The sequence below is a fragment of the Telopea speciosissima genome, chromosome 6, assembly GCF_018873765.1.
Source record: "Telopea speciosissima isolate NSW1024214 ecotype Mountain lineage chromosome 6, Tspe_v1, whole genome shotgun sequence".
Taxonomy (NCBI): Eukaryota; Viridiplantae; Streptophyta; class Magnoliopsida; order Proteales; family Proteaceae; genus Telopea; species Telopea speciosissima.
The window spans coordinates 37345611-37362863 of record NC_057921.1 but is presented as its reverse complement, the minus strand read 5'-3'; the positions used below and the strand labels follow the sequence as shown (position 1 = coordinate 37362863).

General features: G+C 37.0%; 1 protein-coding gene across 1 annotated transcript; it reads left to right on the top strand.

The window, feature by feature from the left end:
* Positions 1 to 13694: 13694 nt before the first annotated feature.
* On the top strand, positions 13695 to 15098 carry LOC122665700 (aspartic proteinase nepenthesin-1-like). Its single transcript, XM_043861852.1, has one exon. The coding sequence runs from the start codon at positions 13695 to 13697 to the stop codon at positions 15096 to 15098; it is 1404 nt and encodes a 467-aa protein (XP_043717787.1).
* The last annotated feature ends 2155 nt before the right edge of the window (positions 15099 to 17253 follow it).

The window sequence follows — 17253 nt, the reverse complement described above, 5'->3', positions numbered from 1 at the left end:
ACTAACTGTCTGTCATTGCCAGAGCTCCCACAACTTCTGTGCATCATATATATAATGTCACCGAACACAATAAAACCCTTCCGAATATATTCAATTGCCTCTGTATTTTTCCTGTCTTTGTCTGATATGTATAGTATTGCCTTGTCACTGTTTGCACTGCCATGACATTTGTACATCACCAAAACTATTTGTAGTTGCCAACAATGACAACCTATACTCTATTTGACTAACATGGACAATTGCAAATTATCAAAATAATCACAAAAAACACATGAATATAAAAATATATTAATTAATTTAATCAAATTAAATTGGTTTTGTGGACATACATCAAATCCAAGTAATCCAACAATCTCTCAGTTTTACGTCAAAGCTAATGACCAACAATCCTCACACCAATGTTCTCAACATGTATATTGAAAACTACAAGTATGAGTCCCTTACTTATAGGGCCAGACAATATTTTCGCAAAGGCAAATTTGGCAATAATAATATATATTTTTTTAACCCGAATATTCTCTGGGACCCGAGCTGGCCCCTAAAAATTTTATTAAAAAAATTAAATAGGATCAATAAAGAGAATACAAGGTGGGAACATACCCGCCTAACCCCAACCCCCCCAAAAAAAAAAAAAAAAAAAAAAAAACAAAGACTCACAAAAGCTCACTGACCAAGCTCTCTCCCTTACAATAACCCCAACAGAATAAAGAGAGGAATTATTTCCTCAGAACCCAATTGATTCCTCCCGAATGATGCGCTTGAGTCCAGGAGGAATATCATTTTTCAGTCTAAAAAGAGTGCTTGTTGCCAATGTGCAAACATAATTCACCAACCAATCTGCTACCCTGTTGCCCTCTCTAAAAGTGAAGGCAGTCAAGGGATGAAGAGTATCAATCAAAGCAACAATCTCGTTGAACCAGTACCACACCTTCCAAATGTTTCATCTTCTTATAGTCACACAATGCACTGCAACAACCGAATCAGAATTCACATGGAACTCCCTAAATCCCATCTCCATGCAAAGCTTTAGACCGTCTCTCAATGCTCTAAATTCTGCAATAGAGTTCTTACATTCTCCATATATAAAAATTAGCAGAAGCCGCTAACACACGCCCTTCATGATTCCTTATGACTCCCCCACCCCTCCCCCTATCCCTGGTTTCCCTTTGCAAGCCCCATCAACATTCAGTTTCTCTGCATTGAAGGGGGGACACCAAAAGACTGCACTAGGGGACCTTCGACGAGGAGGAATGTGAGAGAGATTAGATATTTGGCGAATCAGGTTTTCCCTAAAAAATGGAGGTTTAGAGAATGAATCAAAGTATGGAACTTCTTTCACCCAGTTTTTTTTTTTTTTTTTTTTTTTTTTTTTTTTAAAGATGAATATTTCACCCAATTTTTAACCAAATCAATAATCAAGTAAGATGAATGAGCTTTCCCATCGTGCCGTTTGCAGTTTCTCTCTTTCCACAATTCCCAGATACTAAAGGAGAGAATTAAGCTAACAATGACCTTGCCAGAAAAGCAATCTACTCCTCACATTCTTTAAATGAATCACTTCTAATTAAAAAATTTTGGAGAAGAACCCCCATACCTTAGCAACAGTTGTTGTAAGATTTCCATAAGGTGGGTTGACATAGTCCCACTTTATTTTAACAAAAATCGGTTTAGTTGTGTTGATAGGAGCTGCCTTAATGGTATGAGTCCAGTTACTATATGTGGACCTAAAGTATTGTTTCCTTAATGGGAAGAAAACCCTAGTTTTTATACATGGTTGGTTCCTACCCTCACCACTATAAATAGTTGTCACTGGCCCATTAAGTGACTAACCTAAGAAAACCTAAAGTTGTGTGAAAAAGGGCAGACCAGACCAATGCAATTCGTGTGTGACAAGGATTGTCAAGAATTTGGCTACCACAACCACAGATCTAGGTACGCTAAGGACACCTCCGTAATTCATTGTATGCTCATTGATCACCATGACTGTTCCACATGAATTTTTCTACCAACGGTATCAGAGCCTGATCATGGTTGATTAATGCGGCTACAGTTCTTAATTTTATCATTGTTGTGTATGAATCGATCCAGCTGATGAAAAAAAAAAAAAAAAAAATTGGCATCAGCCATGGCCGACACTATCTCAGTTTTTCCAATCGGTTTTGGCAACCACAAACAAACAATCAAAAAAAAAAAGGGGGGGTTGCGACCATGGTTGAAACCATGGCTGCAAAGAATCTCTGCAGAACTGTTCCCCATCGTTTTTTTTTTGTTGATTGGAATTTGGGTTTATGGCCACTAGCAATATACTAATTTAACAAAAAAAAAAAAACCCCCGCCGCAACCATGGCCGAAACCATGGCTGTAGCTTATAGTGATAAAAAAAAAATTTTATTTGATATTTTTTTTGATCACCGGAGGGAGAGGATCCTTCGTCGGGGTCATCCGTGGCCGTCGTGCCCCTATCTGGCCACCACAAGGGGTGGCTTAAGTTTTTATAAAAAAACCCAGTTTTTCTTTTGGCCATCATTTTTTTTTTCTGTTGGGGATTTTTTCGACATCTGGCACTGGGGTTGTGGTCGTCGGAGGTCGGTGAACTTTTGCCGGTATTTTCCCTAGCCGCCAGTTTCCTGATTTGGCCGCCGCAAACGGCAATGGTGGGTGGTTTTAAAAAAAACCCTAAAGAGGCAATACCTTTACATTGTGGTGTTCCAATAAGAACACTTTATGTGTTTGATTTATACCTCGTTATATTTCAAATTGTACGATAGGAAAGTTTTATGCATGGTAACATTTAGTTTCATTTCAGTTGTATTTGTTACAAGCCTAAAGAGGACTTTTGAATGGAAACAAAATGAGCCCATTCGGTGTTTTTTTTTTTTGTGGTTTATTATTATAAAGGTCCTAAATTTGAAAATATGTGATATGGATTTAGGCCTGTATTAATTTTCTTTGTGCCATGTTTATCATATTGTCATATTGACTGGTCGAAATTATGTACTCTGAACCAGTTATATGGTTCGACCAGTGGGACAATGTAATTATGAACCTTGTTCAGATTTTGACTTAATTTTGTCTGTTTTTGTTCAATTCAGGCTATGGATTATTTGTAGAAATTGTTTTTGGTTGATTCTACTTACAGAAATAATATTGGTTGATATAATTCATGGAAACGTTTCAGAGAAAAGTTTTTGTTTTAGAATACTATTCATGGGAAACAATTCCATTTTGGAAACAGTTTTAATAAAATTGATTTCTAAATTAATTTTAAGACTGTTTATAAGATATTTTTGAACCATTTTGATCCTGAATCTTAAAGAGTACCTTGAACCGATGAGAGCATAAAATTTAAGTCAAGGGTAATTTAATGCTTCATACATTATCAGGAACGTGTTAAAGTATATTATCAATTTGAGACTCCCACATAAGGGTCTGTTTGGTTGCATTAAGTATCCTCTGGCCTTTTAAGGTGTTGTTTGGATACATAAAGTAAATTTTGGTGCATATTGGTTGTTTAATTGGTTAATCTTTATACTTCGTTTTCCCTCATGCTATGTCACATACATGAATTTTTGCAACATCACATTTTGGATTATTCTAAGTGTGGATTCAGTGCCATAAGGTTATGACATCTAACTATGTCACAAGACGATAAATAAAACCATATGTATATTATAATACATTAAGGAATTTGTGACATTTTGTATTGTCACGAGATATTATAACCAGTGATTTACGTTTTTTGGTTATTTGTGACATTTAGGAAAACACAATCTTTAATGTCTAGTATTTACAAGTTTGCCATTGAGGGGATATTGTTGTCACTTGTTCCATCATTTTATATCCCATAAAGTTATTTTAGACAATCTTATAAATATATGAAGAAATTAAAATTTTAATTTTTGTAACTCCTGTACAAGATGAAAATGATGATGTCCACATATAATTGATGTTTTGGATCATTAAAGTAATAAGCTTGGACTTATAAAGCTGCATATTAAATACTTACATCATAGTTTTAATGAAACCTACTTGAAAAGTTTTATAAATGGATTGACCATAAATTGTTTATGGAAGTGAATCAAAAATCTGTTGGGGTAAAATCCACACATCACCCATTATGGTTGTGATGATAACAAATAAGTTAGTTGTACTAACTATTGTCTAAAAGATGCATAGATAAGAGCAGAGCATCAAGTGAGGGGGAGCACTCAATTTAAGAGATTGATGCTCAAAGCAAATTGAACTTATCCAATCTTTCAAAACATCAAAGAATCATGAAGAATGGAAAACAAGTTTTGAAGATAAAGATCAAGACAAGTTAGAGGAACTCACTTTGAAGATACTCATGTAAAGAAGTGAAGTTCAAGACTTGAAGAATTGTGAAGACTTAGAAATGTATTAAGTTGTAAATTCATTTATTAAAGTCCATATGTAATGTACACACTTATGCATGCATACATGTAATGTGACCCTAGGAGGTTGTTTTAGACACTTCTCACTTGGACTAAAACCAAAGAAATTGGCCCAGACTTGTCCAATGGAATCGACCCAAGTAAGTCCAATAAAGGACTTAATAAAATCAGCAGAAATTTTATGATCCAACATACCGGATCATGAAACGGCACACCGGATCAGCTGTTGATCTCAGGAAAATGATCACAGTGGCTTGGTTAAGTAAGCTGGATAAGGATCTAGCATACCGGATCCTATTTGCTTGCTGTTTGCCCTAATTCGGTATACCGGATGGCTATTCAGCATACCGGATTAGTGTACTACTAAGTCTCATTTGACCGTTATTCCTCTGTTTTAAAAGGAAGATAGGTGATCCGGCATACCGAATTAGAATCCAACATACCGGATTATATATGGCTTGTAGAATTCGATCCTTACTTGGATTCCTAATTAATTCAAGCCATCTAGCCTATAAATACCCACTTGTTTTAGGTTCTAATGACCACTACTAATCATACCTAAGAGCTTTCAATACAAGATACACTGCAAGTGAGCCAATCATTCATTGTAAGCATCAAAGCATCACAAGCTCACACACTCAAGACTACTCTACCTCAATTAACTTCAAGCTTCAAAGGTGAGAGATAGTTTTAAACATCTAAGGTTGAGGTAATCCTAATCTTAGTACACTTTTATTTTATGTGTAGTTGAGTCTTCTTGTTTGGAATCAAGAGTAGTTTGAGTCCTCTTGCTCTCAATCAAGATTAATTGAGTCCTCTTGCTCTCAGTCAAGAGTAGTTGAGTTCTCTTGCTCTCAATCAAGATTTGTATGAGTCATCTTGCTCTTACTCAAGATTCGATATAGTGAAATTCTCTCTAAGGTGAGAGGAGTGGACGTAGGCAAGTATTGGCCGAACCACTATAAAGCTCTTGTGTCACTCTTTAAATTATTGCTTTGTTTATTTCTTATCTTTACATTGGTAATTTATTTTATTTTCGCATAATTTTTTATTATCCAACCTTCACCTATTCACCCCCCCTCTAGGTGAATTCACAAAATCCTGCGATTTTAAGTTTGAAATAATTTTTGAATTTCAGATATAACCTTATGATTATTGAGTTTGGCTTCAATCCTAGAAATCACTTTTGTTGATTAGTTCTATGTATATCTTTTCTGATTTTAAAAATTATTTATCAATAAACATTACTTTCTGTGCTTACTATATCGTATTTATGAATCTATTGACTTGTTAATCCTAGTATTGTGCACTAGTTTTTCCGTCATCGTATTCTATTAAGTTGGGTTGACTCAGTAATCTAACCCGTCGACTTATTTTTTGGGGCCAGTAGACCCGTTGCCAGCATCGTCTTTTGATTTTGATCGATTTTGGTCTTTTTGGTTTAAGACAGAAATTCGAACCAAGTTTATTAATTCAAAAGTGAATAAGTTTTAGATCTTATATGAAGTTTTCTTACGGTGTCACCATGGAAAGATAGAATTTTATCCTACTATGGGTGATGGATGCATTACACATTTATATGCATTACACTTGTCTTTCATGAATTTTTAGTCAATTTGATATTTTTCTTTACTTGCTCATTGGTATTATATAGTCTGTGACATTCAGTTTCATCACGAAGGATTGCATGTAGCCTATTCTTGATATTGACATCCTGTGATAATTCTAAACGTAACAAAAAGATTAATTTAGGTGACATTTCTGTAAATATATTGGCTATGTGTGATTATGATAAAAGCAATATTGATGGAGGTTATTGAAATAAAATGGGCATTTAGTAGCAATCCAAGTCTATGAGGTTCATGATTTAAGTGATTATACTTCCACTCAGTGGGCTAGTTACTTGGATTGTGAGATCTTCATTGACTATGCAGATGGATTACAGTCAAAGAAACCATATAGCGAACGATGTGCTCCTGCCTCCACAGGTGAGTCATCATTTGGTCGGTTTCGCTTGACGGTGTGAGGGTGACATTTTTGGGCTTCCCTACTTTGAAGGTTCTTGTCTTGCCACCACAGGTGATGAAATCTTTAGAGTGGTATTGTTACAAGTGTCTCACCTTGCATGTGAGAGATTCCACTGCGTATTAGGCGATCTTGCCACCACAAGTGTAACCCCAATAATGTCGGATCTTTTCCCAGTCTGTGTTTTCCTACAGTTACTGAAAATAAAACTAGGATAAATCTGATTAATAAGACCAAATTAATCAGTTTCAGCCATATTATTGGGATATAGATATGCCTTCAATTATTGCATATTATATATTTTGATAAATTTTGTGTGATCGTGCTTACTAGTTTTAACTTTTCAATTATCTTCCATCAAAATCTTGAATGGTTTCAATTTAAGGAATGAAACGAATTCTTTGATGTTTTCTGTGCCTATAATGAGAATAGATTTTGCCATTTTAAAGTTGACAAACCTCCCAAGCCATTGGCTGACAGCTCCATTGAAGATATAGGTCTTTATGAAAAGTGGAAGGAGTCAAATCGATTATGTTTGATATTCATAATATACATTATGGACATGACCATCAAGAAAAATATCATTTTAATTGAGAGTGCTAAGAAACAAAAAATTCATTGTTCATGATGAACCTTAAAGAACACTTACATGGATTTTGTGTTATTTACACCCGGTCCTTATAATAGTGTGAGTGTATTTGTGAATCTATTATAAATTACTATTTATGTCATACAAGTTGAGTTAAATAGAGATAAAATACTTGATATGTTTTCTTATATGGTATATTATTCGGTTATTCTTGTCTTAATTTGACAACATTTATCTAACAATCAGTGAGAGTTAGATAATCTTTTCTTGTATTTTATAGTGATGATATTCTTGGTGCAAGTAATAATATTACCATTTTACTTGAGACAAAACAGTAGTAACCGTTTTTGTAAGAAGATCTTGGTGAAACCTCGTATGTTTAGGCATTAAGATTCATCGTAATAGAACTATATGCATGTTTAATTTGTCTCAAAAGACTTTTTATGAAAGAAAATAGATCGAGGTACTCTTTGTCCTTGTTTGTTGTCAGTCAATAAAACTTTGTTCTTTACCCGAAAAGGAGAAAATTGAGGAAGCCACTTGGATGTCCTGGTCAATTATCTATTGAACTGGGACTTAGAACCAATAGCCTGTGTGAAGTTTAAAAAGACAAGCTTGGGCTACATGCTTTGAACCCGAAAATTAAATTATAAGTAGAACTGATCCATGATCTTCATAAAATCCTAATTAACGACTCCTAGTCTTTGACTTTTGACCAGTCCACTTTGTATACCAATAAAGTACCAAGTGACTTAGGCTCTAAAACTAACGAAAAGTCAAATAAACAAAATCTGGGGCCAATAGGGCACTAGGACTCTGCCTTCCGTGTAACTGTTAAATGAAAATGCTTACCATAATTAGCTTTGCTTCCACCCAACATAATGATAATGATTCCAGACTTTAGTTACCCAAGACTCCTATACTAACCTGGAAACTAATAATCAGACCAAATAAAAGACTAAAAAACACTTAACTTCATTTTTGGAGAGAAAATGATCTTATTTTTGTTCTAACCTTTATTCTAATCATTCCTGCATCCTTAAGTAACTAATGTCTATAGACACTATGTTGAAAAACCTTAAGAGTTTATGTGATCAGAGCAATCAAACCCTTTATTTTATTTTTGAGGTCATCTATGACACGGGCTCTCTTCAAAGTGGCATTTTGAGGGTATGGAAGAATTATGTGATTATTTTTTATTTAAATTGTTATTTACAAGTTTTATCTACTGTCAAATCTATATATCATCTTGGAAGATCCAATTAGTGATGTATTTGGTTAATAGGTTCATTTTGAAAGTTATAGATTATGAACCTGCATCCAAATTAGGTGAATAATACTCTTTGTGCATTTAATGTTGGTAGTTTAATGTACCCTCAAGAATACATATGGATTGATATGGTTTATTTTATTTTGAATAATTTTGGAGTAGCACATTAAGTAACTGCTAACATGACCTAAAAGACCACATAAGGATATCTGTTTAGTGATGACAGATGGTGCTATATGTTAGAAAAGGTGTCTAACGGGTACTGGCTGCTTTTCCATATACAAATAAGGGATTTATGGCTTATTATGATGTCACTATTTAGACTCAATGGCTGAGGAATTTTTAACTCAGGGCTTTTGATATTTATGCTTCCTTGTTAGAGAGAAAATATGTGAGTCATAAACTCAGTAGGGTATATTACTACAGATAGTATGATTGTTGATTCTCTCACTAAGGACTTGACTCCAAAAGTTTTTTAGGAGTATGTCAGTAATATAGAACTTGTTAGTTCTTTTGATGCATTTTATTAGTGGGAGTTCTGCTTATGTATACAGTGCAATTGATTTCAGATTCTTATTTTTTTGTGATATTTTATTCTCGAGAATATACATGCATATTTGTTATAGACATTTGTTTATATGTATACACTTGATTAATTGCCTCATAGACAATCAATTAAGATCATATGTGGTGTATTTACCTCATTCGGTATACGGGGTTCCAATCAATACACGCATATCTAGTTATTAAGTAAATGCATGCAGATTCTATTGGGTACACTTGATTTTTTTGCCTCCTTCAGATATTTGAGGCTATGTGGTGTATTTGTCTCTTATGGTATTTGAGGCCTTCAGTAAATACACACACATTTTGTTTACTAGAAGAACCTCATTTGGTCTCAATGATGTGTACTAGTATGTTGGGACATTCGGACCCAATCCCAACGAGCTTCCTTATGTGAAGTGTTTGCGTTTGGGCGTCGCTTATGGTAAATGAGACCTTCAGCATTTGTCTCATGGGGCTCATTCGGTTTTTTTAGCCTGAACCAAATTGGAAATTGTCATGTTGATCATTGCATCGTGTATTTTCCATACCACACTCTCATACTGTACAACCCAAGTCGGTGAGACCATAAGCACTTTGATGTGTTAGATCCCATATCTCTTTAGATGTGATGATCTTCACTGTTGGGTGTTTGTAGTTTCATTCGGACCAAGACATCAGGTTTAAGGTGTACTCCATTCAACACTATCTTTTGTGGCCACAACCAGTTTGTCCAAACCGGAGAGTCATTTTAAAAGGTTTTCAAAATCAAAATTTATGACATATGTAGCTCAAGTGGGAGATTATAAGATTTTCATAAGGTGGGCTGGCATAGTCCCACTTTATTTTAACAAAAACCGATTTAGTTGTGTTGATGGGAGCTACCATAATGGTATGAGTCCAGTTACTATGTGTGGACCTAAAGTATTGTTTCCTTAATGGAAAGAAAACCCTAGTTTCTATGCAGGGTTGGTCCCTACCCTCACCACTATAAATAGTTGTCACTAGCCCATTAAGTGACTAACCTAAGAAAACCTAAAGTTGTGTGGAAGAGGGCAGACCAGACCAACGCAGTTTGTGTGCGACAAGGATCATCAAGAATTTGACTGCCATAACCATGGATCCGGGTACGCCAAGAACACCTCTGTAATTCATTGTATGCTCATTGATCTCCATGAATGTTCCGCATGAATTTTTCTATGAGTTGCCCCCTCCACTAAGCAATTAGAAGCCGATTCACCAGTTGGATTTCCACAGCAATGGCATTTAGACACCATAAGGATGCCCAATGCCTTCAATGTATCATCCATGGGAATGCCTCTACTCATAATTTGCCAAGTGAAAAAGCCAATCTTAGTGGGTAATGTCCGATTCCAACACCACTTGACGAAAGGCTTAAACTCCGAATGAATTAATCGATTTGGTAGAGAATTTGTCGTCGCTTGCCGAAGTCCATACGAGTTTGTCTTCCTTGTTAGATAAACAAAAGGGGTTCTCAAGAATATCATCTCTAACAACCTGAGAATCGATTTGGATAAAACAGTCCTGACTCCACAAACCGTCACCGTTCAAAAATCTCTTAATCGAGCATCAAGGGCGAGGTTGAGGCCTCCATCCACATGGTTGATAAGGGGCCCCTAGCCCAACCTATGTTCAAGCCAGAATAGAATCTCACCCTTACACATAAAAAATAAATGATTTCGAGTTTAAAGACCAGCCCAACAAAAGCAACAAAAGGGGGTTTGGTTGGTAATATTGATCTTCTTCAAATGGTCCACTGTGGGCAAAACGTCACTCAAACAACCCCAACTAGTAAATGAATGTCTCGAAATATTACCATGGAACCAAATCGCTTCCGCCCATGCCACTCTAGGGCTTTGATATCTTATGGCCAATCTGATTGGCAGAAAATTACCTCGTAGGTTTTCAGTGCACCTTGTCTAGATCACTAGCACCGACTCTCTGTAAATTGGGGATAGGAGGTTGCGGGGCCTGGATGCTAGTTTCCATCTCTAAGAATCCAGTGCACCAAAGCATACCTATCGGAACTTACATCATAACAGATATGATCTCCATACTGGTTCAAGAGGACCCCATTTGAGTGCCAAGGGTCATGCCAAAGGTTGGTTGCCTTGTCCATCACCAATGATATGTTCCACATATAGACAATTCTAATTTGGATTTAATTTCAAGAATTTTCCTCCATACCCAAGAGCAATTTTTCAAAACCTTAAATATCCATATAGATTTAGATTTTAAGTATCTATGTTGCATCCATTAGACCCAAAGGTTGTCTTTCTTAGAGGCGATCCACCACACCTGTTTTAAAATCCCCATTAAATTCATATCCTTAATTCTCTTCATTCCTAGACCACCCTCTACTTTCAGTTTGCACACCACCTACCAAGAAGTGTAATGGATCTTCCTTTCAAGGTTGGGACCAGATCAGATGAAATTAGAAAATAATGATTCAAGGTTTTTCATCACCTTAACAAGAAGGCCAAATATACCAAACCAAAAGATGTAATATCCCTCGGAAACTCCATTTATGAGCTATAACCTCCTTGCATAAGAAAGAAACTTAGCTTTCCACCCTTCTAATCTTCTTCTGACCAAGTCCCCAGAAGTGTAATGAATCTTCCTTTAAAGTTTGGGATCTGACTAGAGGAAATTAGAAAATAATGATTCAAGGTTTTTCTTCACATTACTTGGAAGGCCAAAAATGCTAGACCAGGAGACGTAAGATCCCTAAAAAATTGAATTTATGAGCTACAAACTCCCTACATAATGAAGAAACTTAGTTTTCCAACCTTCTAATCTTCTTTTGACCACTTGTGCCATAAGAAACCCCCTTCGCCCTCCCCCACTTCTCTATCTCTTATCATTTGGTTGCTCCATGTACTTGTAGTCAAAGTCCCATGTGACAAGTTAGATAAATATACAAAACAAAAAAAGAAAAAAGAAAAAAGAAAAAGATATAAGGTTTTCACAGTGAGGTCAACAAGTTAGGATTGATATCTTAATTATAGTGATATTCCCCTTTGGCCTAAAGAACAATAATGAAACCTTCAATCATTAATGTCATCATACCCAAAAAAAAAATCATTAATTTATAAATATATCTAAGATTGAATATTGGAATTACATAGCCTAGTTTGACCTCTTAGTAATGAAATTTCCCTTTTACCTACATAACAAACATGAAATCTTGAATCATTAATTTACGCAGTTTCTAAATATCTAAGAACTAATTTGTTAAGTACTTGATCCTCACCTAGGTACCTTTTTGTGACTCGAGCCCATGACATTGTGCCCGACTTTGATACCAAATGTTACGTACTTAATTGATAAGTTAGAAACTCTAGAACTGATGGAACGCATTAAATCAAAGCTTTTAACCTATCCCAAACTGTGTTGATCCAATCTAACACCCATACAGTAGATCAAGCCCCCATTAGGCACATAATATAATTAAAGTCGACTCACTTTTCCTAATTCATAATAAATGGGTCAGCATTCTCTGTAGGAAAGTGTAGCCCCACTGCAAGCGTGAGCCAATGAGAGTGCAAATTGGCATCATGGAGAGTGGGAATTCTGCCTTTCATTGGTGGTTGGGTGGTCATTTTGGCCCTCTGTATCAAGGTGTGAGCAGTACACTCCTCCACAGAGAAATTTTCTCACATTTTCTGTGATACACATTCTGGCAGTTACCCCCAAATTATAAAAATATCCTTGCATCGGTGGGGTTTGACGCTCACATTAGAAACATTTTTTTCCCATCGTCATAAGATGTTTCCTGTCACATACTTCAGTTATACATTATTTTTCTTTTTTTTTTTTTAGTAAGAACACATTTACTTTCCTAGTTTCCCTTTTTTAGGATCTATGGGCACCCCTTTAACCTCGGCCTTGCTAATTCTCAATTATAAATCTTATGCCCTTTCCTTGATATGTCAAAAGCTCTAGAGCTAATGGAGAACATTAAATCAAACAAACCCTTTAACCTTTCCCATACTGGGCTGGCCCAATCTTGCACCTATACATTCGATCAAGCCCATTACGCACATAACATAATTAGAGTCAACTCAATTTTTCTAATTTATAATAAATGAGTCAGCATTCTCTGTGGGAAAGCATGGCCTCAGTGTGAGTGCATGTTGGCATCATGGGGGTGGGATTTCCACCTTTCATGGGGGCTGGGCGGTCATTTTGCCTCCTTGTGTCTGGGCATGATGGTACCTCCACAGAGACTTTTGACCATAATAATTTTTCTCACTTTTTTCTGTGACACATTCTGGCAGTTACCTCCAAATTATCAAAGTATTCCTTGGACTAGCCAGGTCTGTTGTTCACATTAAAATCTTACCATTTTTTCCCATATGGATCTAAGACGTTTCTTGTAACATCCATCAGTTATACATTTACTTTCCCCCTTTTTATGGTATGACTACATTTACTCTACTAGTTTCCCTTTTAATATGGGATCTATGGGTACCCCTTTAACCTCGGATTTAGATCATTTGTGGCCTAGGGTTGACCGGCCATCGTGCTGCACTCAACTCACATGCCGCTGTGTGGATTTCATGCCAATCTAATGGTTGGTAGACGAGATCAATTCAAAATTCAAAATTACGGTTTAAAATTAAAAAATGCCAGGCTGTCATTTACAAACTATTGGATTGGCATGAAATCCATGCGGCAACCTGTGAGTTGAGCGTAGCACGATGGCCAGTCAACCCTACGCCGTAAAGGATCCAAATCCTTTAACCTGGCTTTGGTAGCCAATTCTCAATTATAAATCTCATGTCCTCGGCCTTTGTGGTGACATTCCAATCTTTGACACCGAATAGCTTAAATGGCTTTCATGGAGACTTTGTTATCTCTAATTTATCTCCTCTCAAGTGCTTTGCTACTACATGTGGCTGCTGTTGAAGGTCCCAAGGCCATCACTTTAAGTCTCATCCATCCTTTCTCGATCCACTCACCTTTCTATCCAGGGAACATAACAGATGTGGAGAAGATTGATCTACTTGTTCATGCCACAGAAGCTCGCATGCGTCATCTATTCTCAACGACAACAATGAGAGAAGGAAACTGGAATGATAGCATTGTAGACGTTGATCCCAACGACATAGTGACAAAACTGCAATTTATTGGTGCCTACTATGTAGCCCAAGTGGGTATAGGTTCATTTCCACCTGTTCCTGGCCCAAAGTTGATGCCTTTTTTCTTGATCTTGGACACTGGAAGTCCTATAACATGGGTTCAATGTGAAGGTTGCAATCCTTGCTTGCCCCTATCGCAACCCAATTTCCCATACAGAATATCTCAGAGTTATAAATCTATTCCTTGTGGTGACCCAACATGTCCAACTCCAAACCAAGATTGCTTTCAATCATTTTGTGGATTCAGCATACGCTATGGTGATAGCTCTGGACCCATAACAATGGGAACCATTATAAGAGAGACCTTAACCTTCCCTTCTAATTTTGGAGGTACGGAATCTTACAACAAGTTCTTCTTGGGTTGTGGCATTCAGAGCTACAACTATAACTTTCCACGAGAGAGCGCAATTGCTGGGATTTTGGGCTTAGGTCCTGGAGGCCCTGGAACTCGTCCCTTATGGGACCAAGCAGCCAAAAAATGCTTCTCTTATTGTCTATTTACCTCTGAACACACCAATTCTCAATTATATATTGGAGAAGGTGCAAGGATGGTAGGACCACAAGTTCTAGCTACACCATTACTAAGAGGATCTAGCCCATTACTATACTACGTGGACTTGCAGGATATTAGCATCGCTAATGTTCGCCTTGGACTGCAGGGATCCTTCTCTGGGGGTTGTGCCATAGATACAGGAGCTGCGTTTACTTCACTTGTTTCTAATGCTTATGCTCGTGTGAGAAGTGGTCTTGTTCAATACTTTGCACAGTTTCATATTCAACCATACGACAGCGGAAGTAGACCAAGAGGTGTGCCAATATTAGATCTATGTTTCCCTAAGCCGTCTGGTTTTATTACATTTCCAACTATGACGTTCCATTTGAGAGGAAATGACCTTGTTGTAAAACCAACTGGGGTGTTTATAGCAACGGGAAATTATGTTTGTGTTGCACTTAAATCAGGCGTCAGTACAATGATTGGATCTTATCAACAAACACAATACAAATTCTCCTATGATTTGGAGTTGGGAGATAAAAGCCGAGGAGAAATAGGTTCTCTTCTCTTTGCTCCTCAGAATTGTGGGTCCCCTGCTTAAGTTTTTTTTGTTGAAAATGGGAGGGGTGGATGCCTCTTCATCTTGAAGCCAAGGAGCTGAATAATGAATTATTCCTGTCTTCTCTGAAATAGATTGTACTCGTCAATCAAAATAAATAATTCCATTTAATGACTTTTTGGTGTAATATTCAATTTCTTGAGCTTATAGTTTTAAGGGTCCTTCTAGGGGTCACAATGCTTACTGAATTATAATGCTTCACTATTTGACTCATGAAATTACACCAATAAGATGCTTGCTTAGTCCTCTGTGGGGGTTAATTTTGGAGGGAAATGCTATAAGTTCCATGACACATAGGGTTCCCAACCCCTAAATCCGTGGGGTCTGCAGTAGAGCCCACAAAAATACAGTGGTGGCTCCCACTGATTAGCATTTCATAATTTTGGAAACATGGAACAATATTATCTCATCCTAAAAATTGAGATTTGTCCAAATAAGAAGTTTTTGTGTGACTGCTGGAGTATATTGTCGAAGACAATTACTAGTGTAAAATAGACGGAAATTAGTCTGAACCCTAAAAATAAAGTATGAATTGATTGATTCGAAGTAGGGGTGTCAAAACCTAGCCTAAACCGACGAAATAGAATCGAATCTAGGGGCGTAAGTTTGGCCCTGTCAGCCCGAACATGCCCTGAGCCCGAATAGGGTCTAGGCTGAGATATTTGGCCTTGAGTCAGGGTCTGGTTGGGCCAAGGTTGAGGCCTCAGGTTAGACCTGGCTTGGCCCGGCCAGACCCTATTTTAAGTTATACTATAAAATATATATTGATAAAATACATATATTATAAACTTTAAACGTCTCCCATATTTTGTTCTATAATATATTATAAATGAAGATAAAAAGTGATATAATACATTTTATTATAGTGTTATTTTCGTAAAATTGATAATTTTCTCTCCGGCCCATTCCAATCCATGCATTTCCTTCCCCCTCCCCATGATCAGGGCCAATCAAGGTGAGCCCGGCCAGATCCTGAGGGCGGGTCGGGGTTTGATTTTTAAGGCCCTAAGTCTGGGTCAAGTCGGGCATGGGCCCAGCTAAGGGGACTCTGGGTTGGGCTAGGGTTCTACAAAGTCCAGCCCAACCCGACCCTATTGCAGTCCTAAACGAAGATGGAGTTTTCTGAAAAAACCTGCTAGTGGAGGAAGACCTCCTAGGGATAAGAGACATAGGGCTGAAGAGAAAGCCAAAAAAGGATCTTTCATGTATAGTCCTGCACAATCTCAAATGTTATCAGTTCTGATATGTAGACCAAATGATACAATGTGAGCAAAAGTTCCTAGATTCATGGAGATATAGAACAACATACAAGTTATCATGCTTGCATATCCATCATTTGAGTCTCCAATTCATACATATCCGAATGAAAAGTTAAGTTAGTTGGTTGAAAAATCCTTTAGAGGAGTTGAAGAGTTGAAGGATAGGAATAGACAAGATTCATTTTAGATACATTACAAATAGAATCTGGTCATCCTTCATTTCTTTGTATTTACATATTCTATTTCTTCACTTCTGTCTAGGTGACTTTCTAGCGCTCTCTAAATAATGTGCGCGATACAAAGTTAAAGATGCAGAACTCTTTTGGTTCATCCTATCTTATGGGCTTAGCTCATGCTAATTAAAATGAAATAAATATCTGCCAAATTGGAGAATATATATAAAGATCTTTTTTGTTTTGGGAGTAAAGTACACGTACCCCCCTATAATGCACCCAATATTCCTCGTACCCCCCTAAGCTTCTGATAAGTCCACATACCACCCCTCAATATTCCACTTACCACCCCTGCTTTACTCCCCTAATCCCATTTAAGTCCACACCAGGTATAAAATGCTAAAAGATGACCAAACTACCCTGTCTTCTATCTTTTCTAAAATTTGAAAAGACCTGATTGCCCTGACCTATTTGCTAAAATTTAAAAAGACCAAAATGCCCTCATCTTCCCCAAAGCATCATCTTCTTTTACATACCCACCCCCACCCACCATTAACGGCGATTTTATTCAATCCCAAAACTTTGAACATTGACCCACCACATCTCTCATGCTCAGATCAGATGCCTTCTAAGTTCCAACACGCTTTCATTCTCATGTATAAAACCCAACTCCCCTTCCCTCCTCTTACGCACATCGTCATTCAA

Coding starts and splice junctions, on each gene's coding strand:
- LOC122665700 (XM_043861852.1), top strand. CDS start 13,695: ATGGCTTTCATGGAGACTTTGTTATCTCTAATTTATCTCCTCTCAAGT.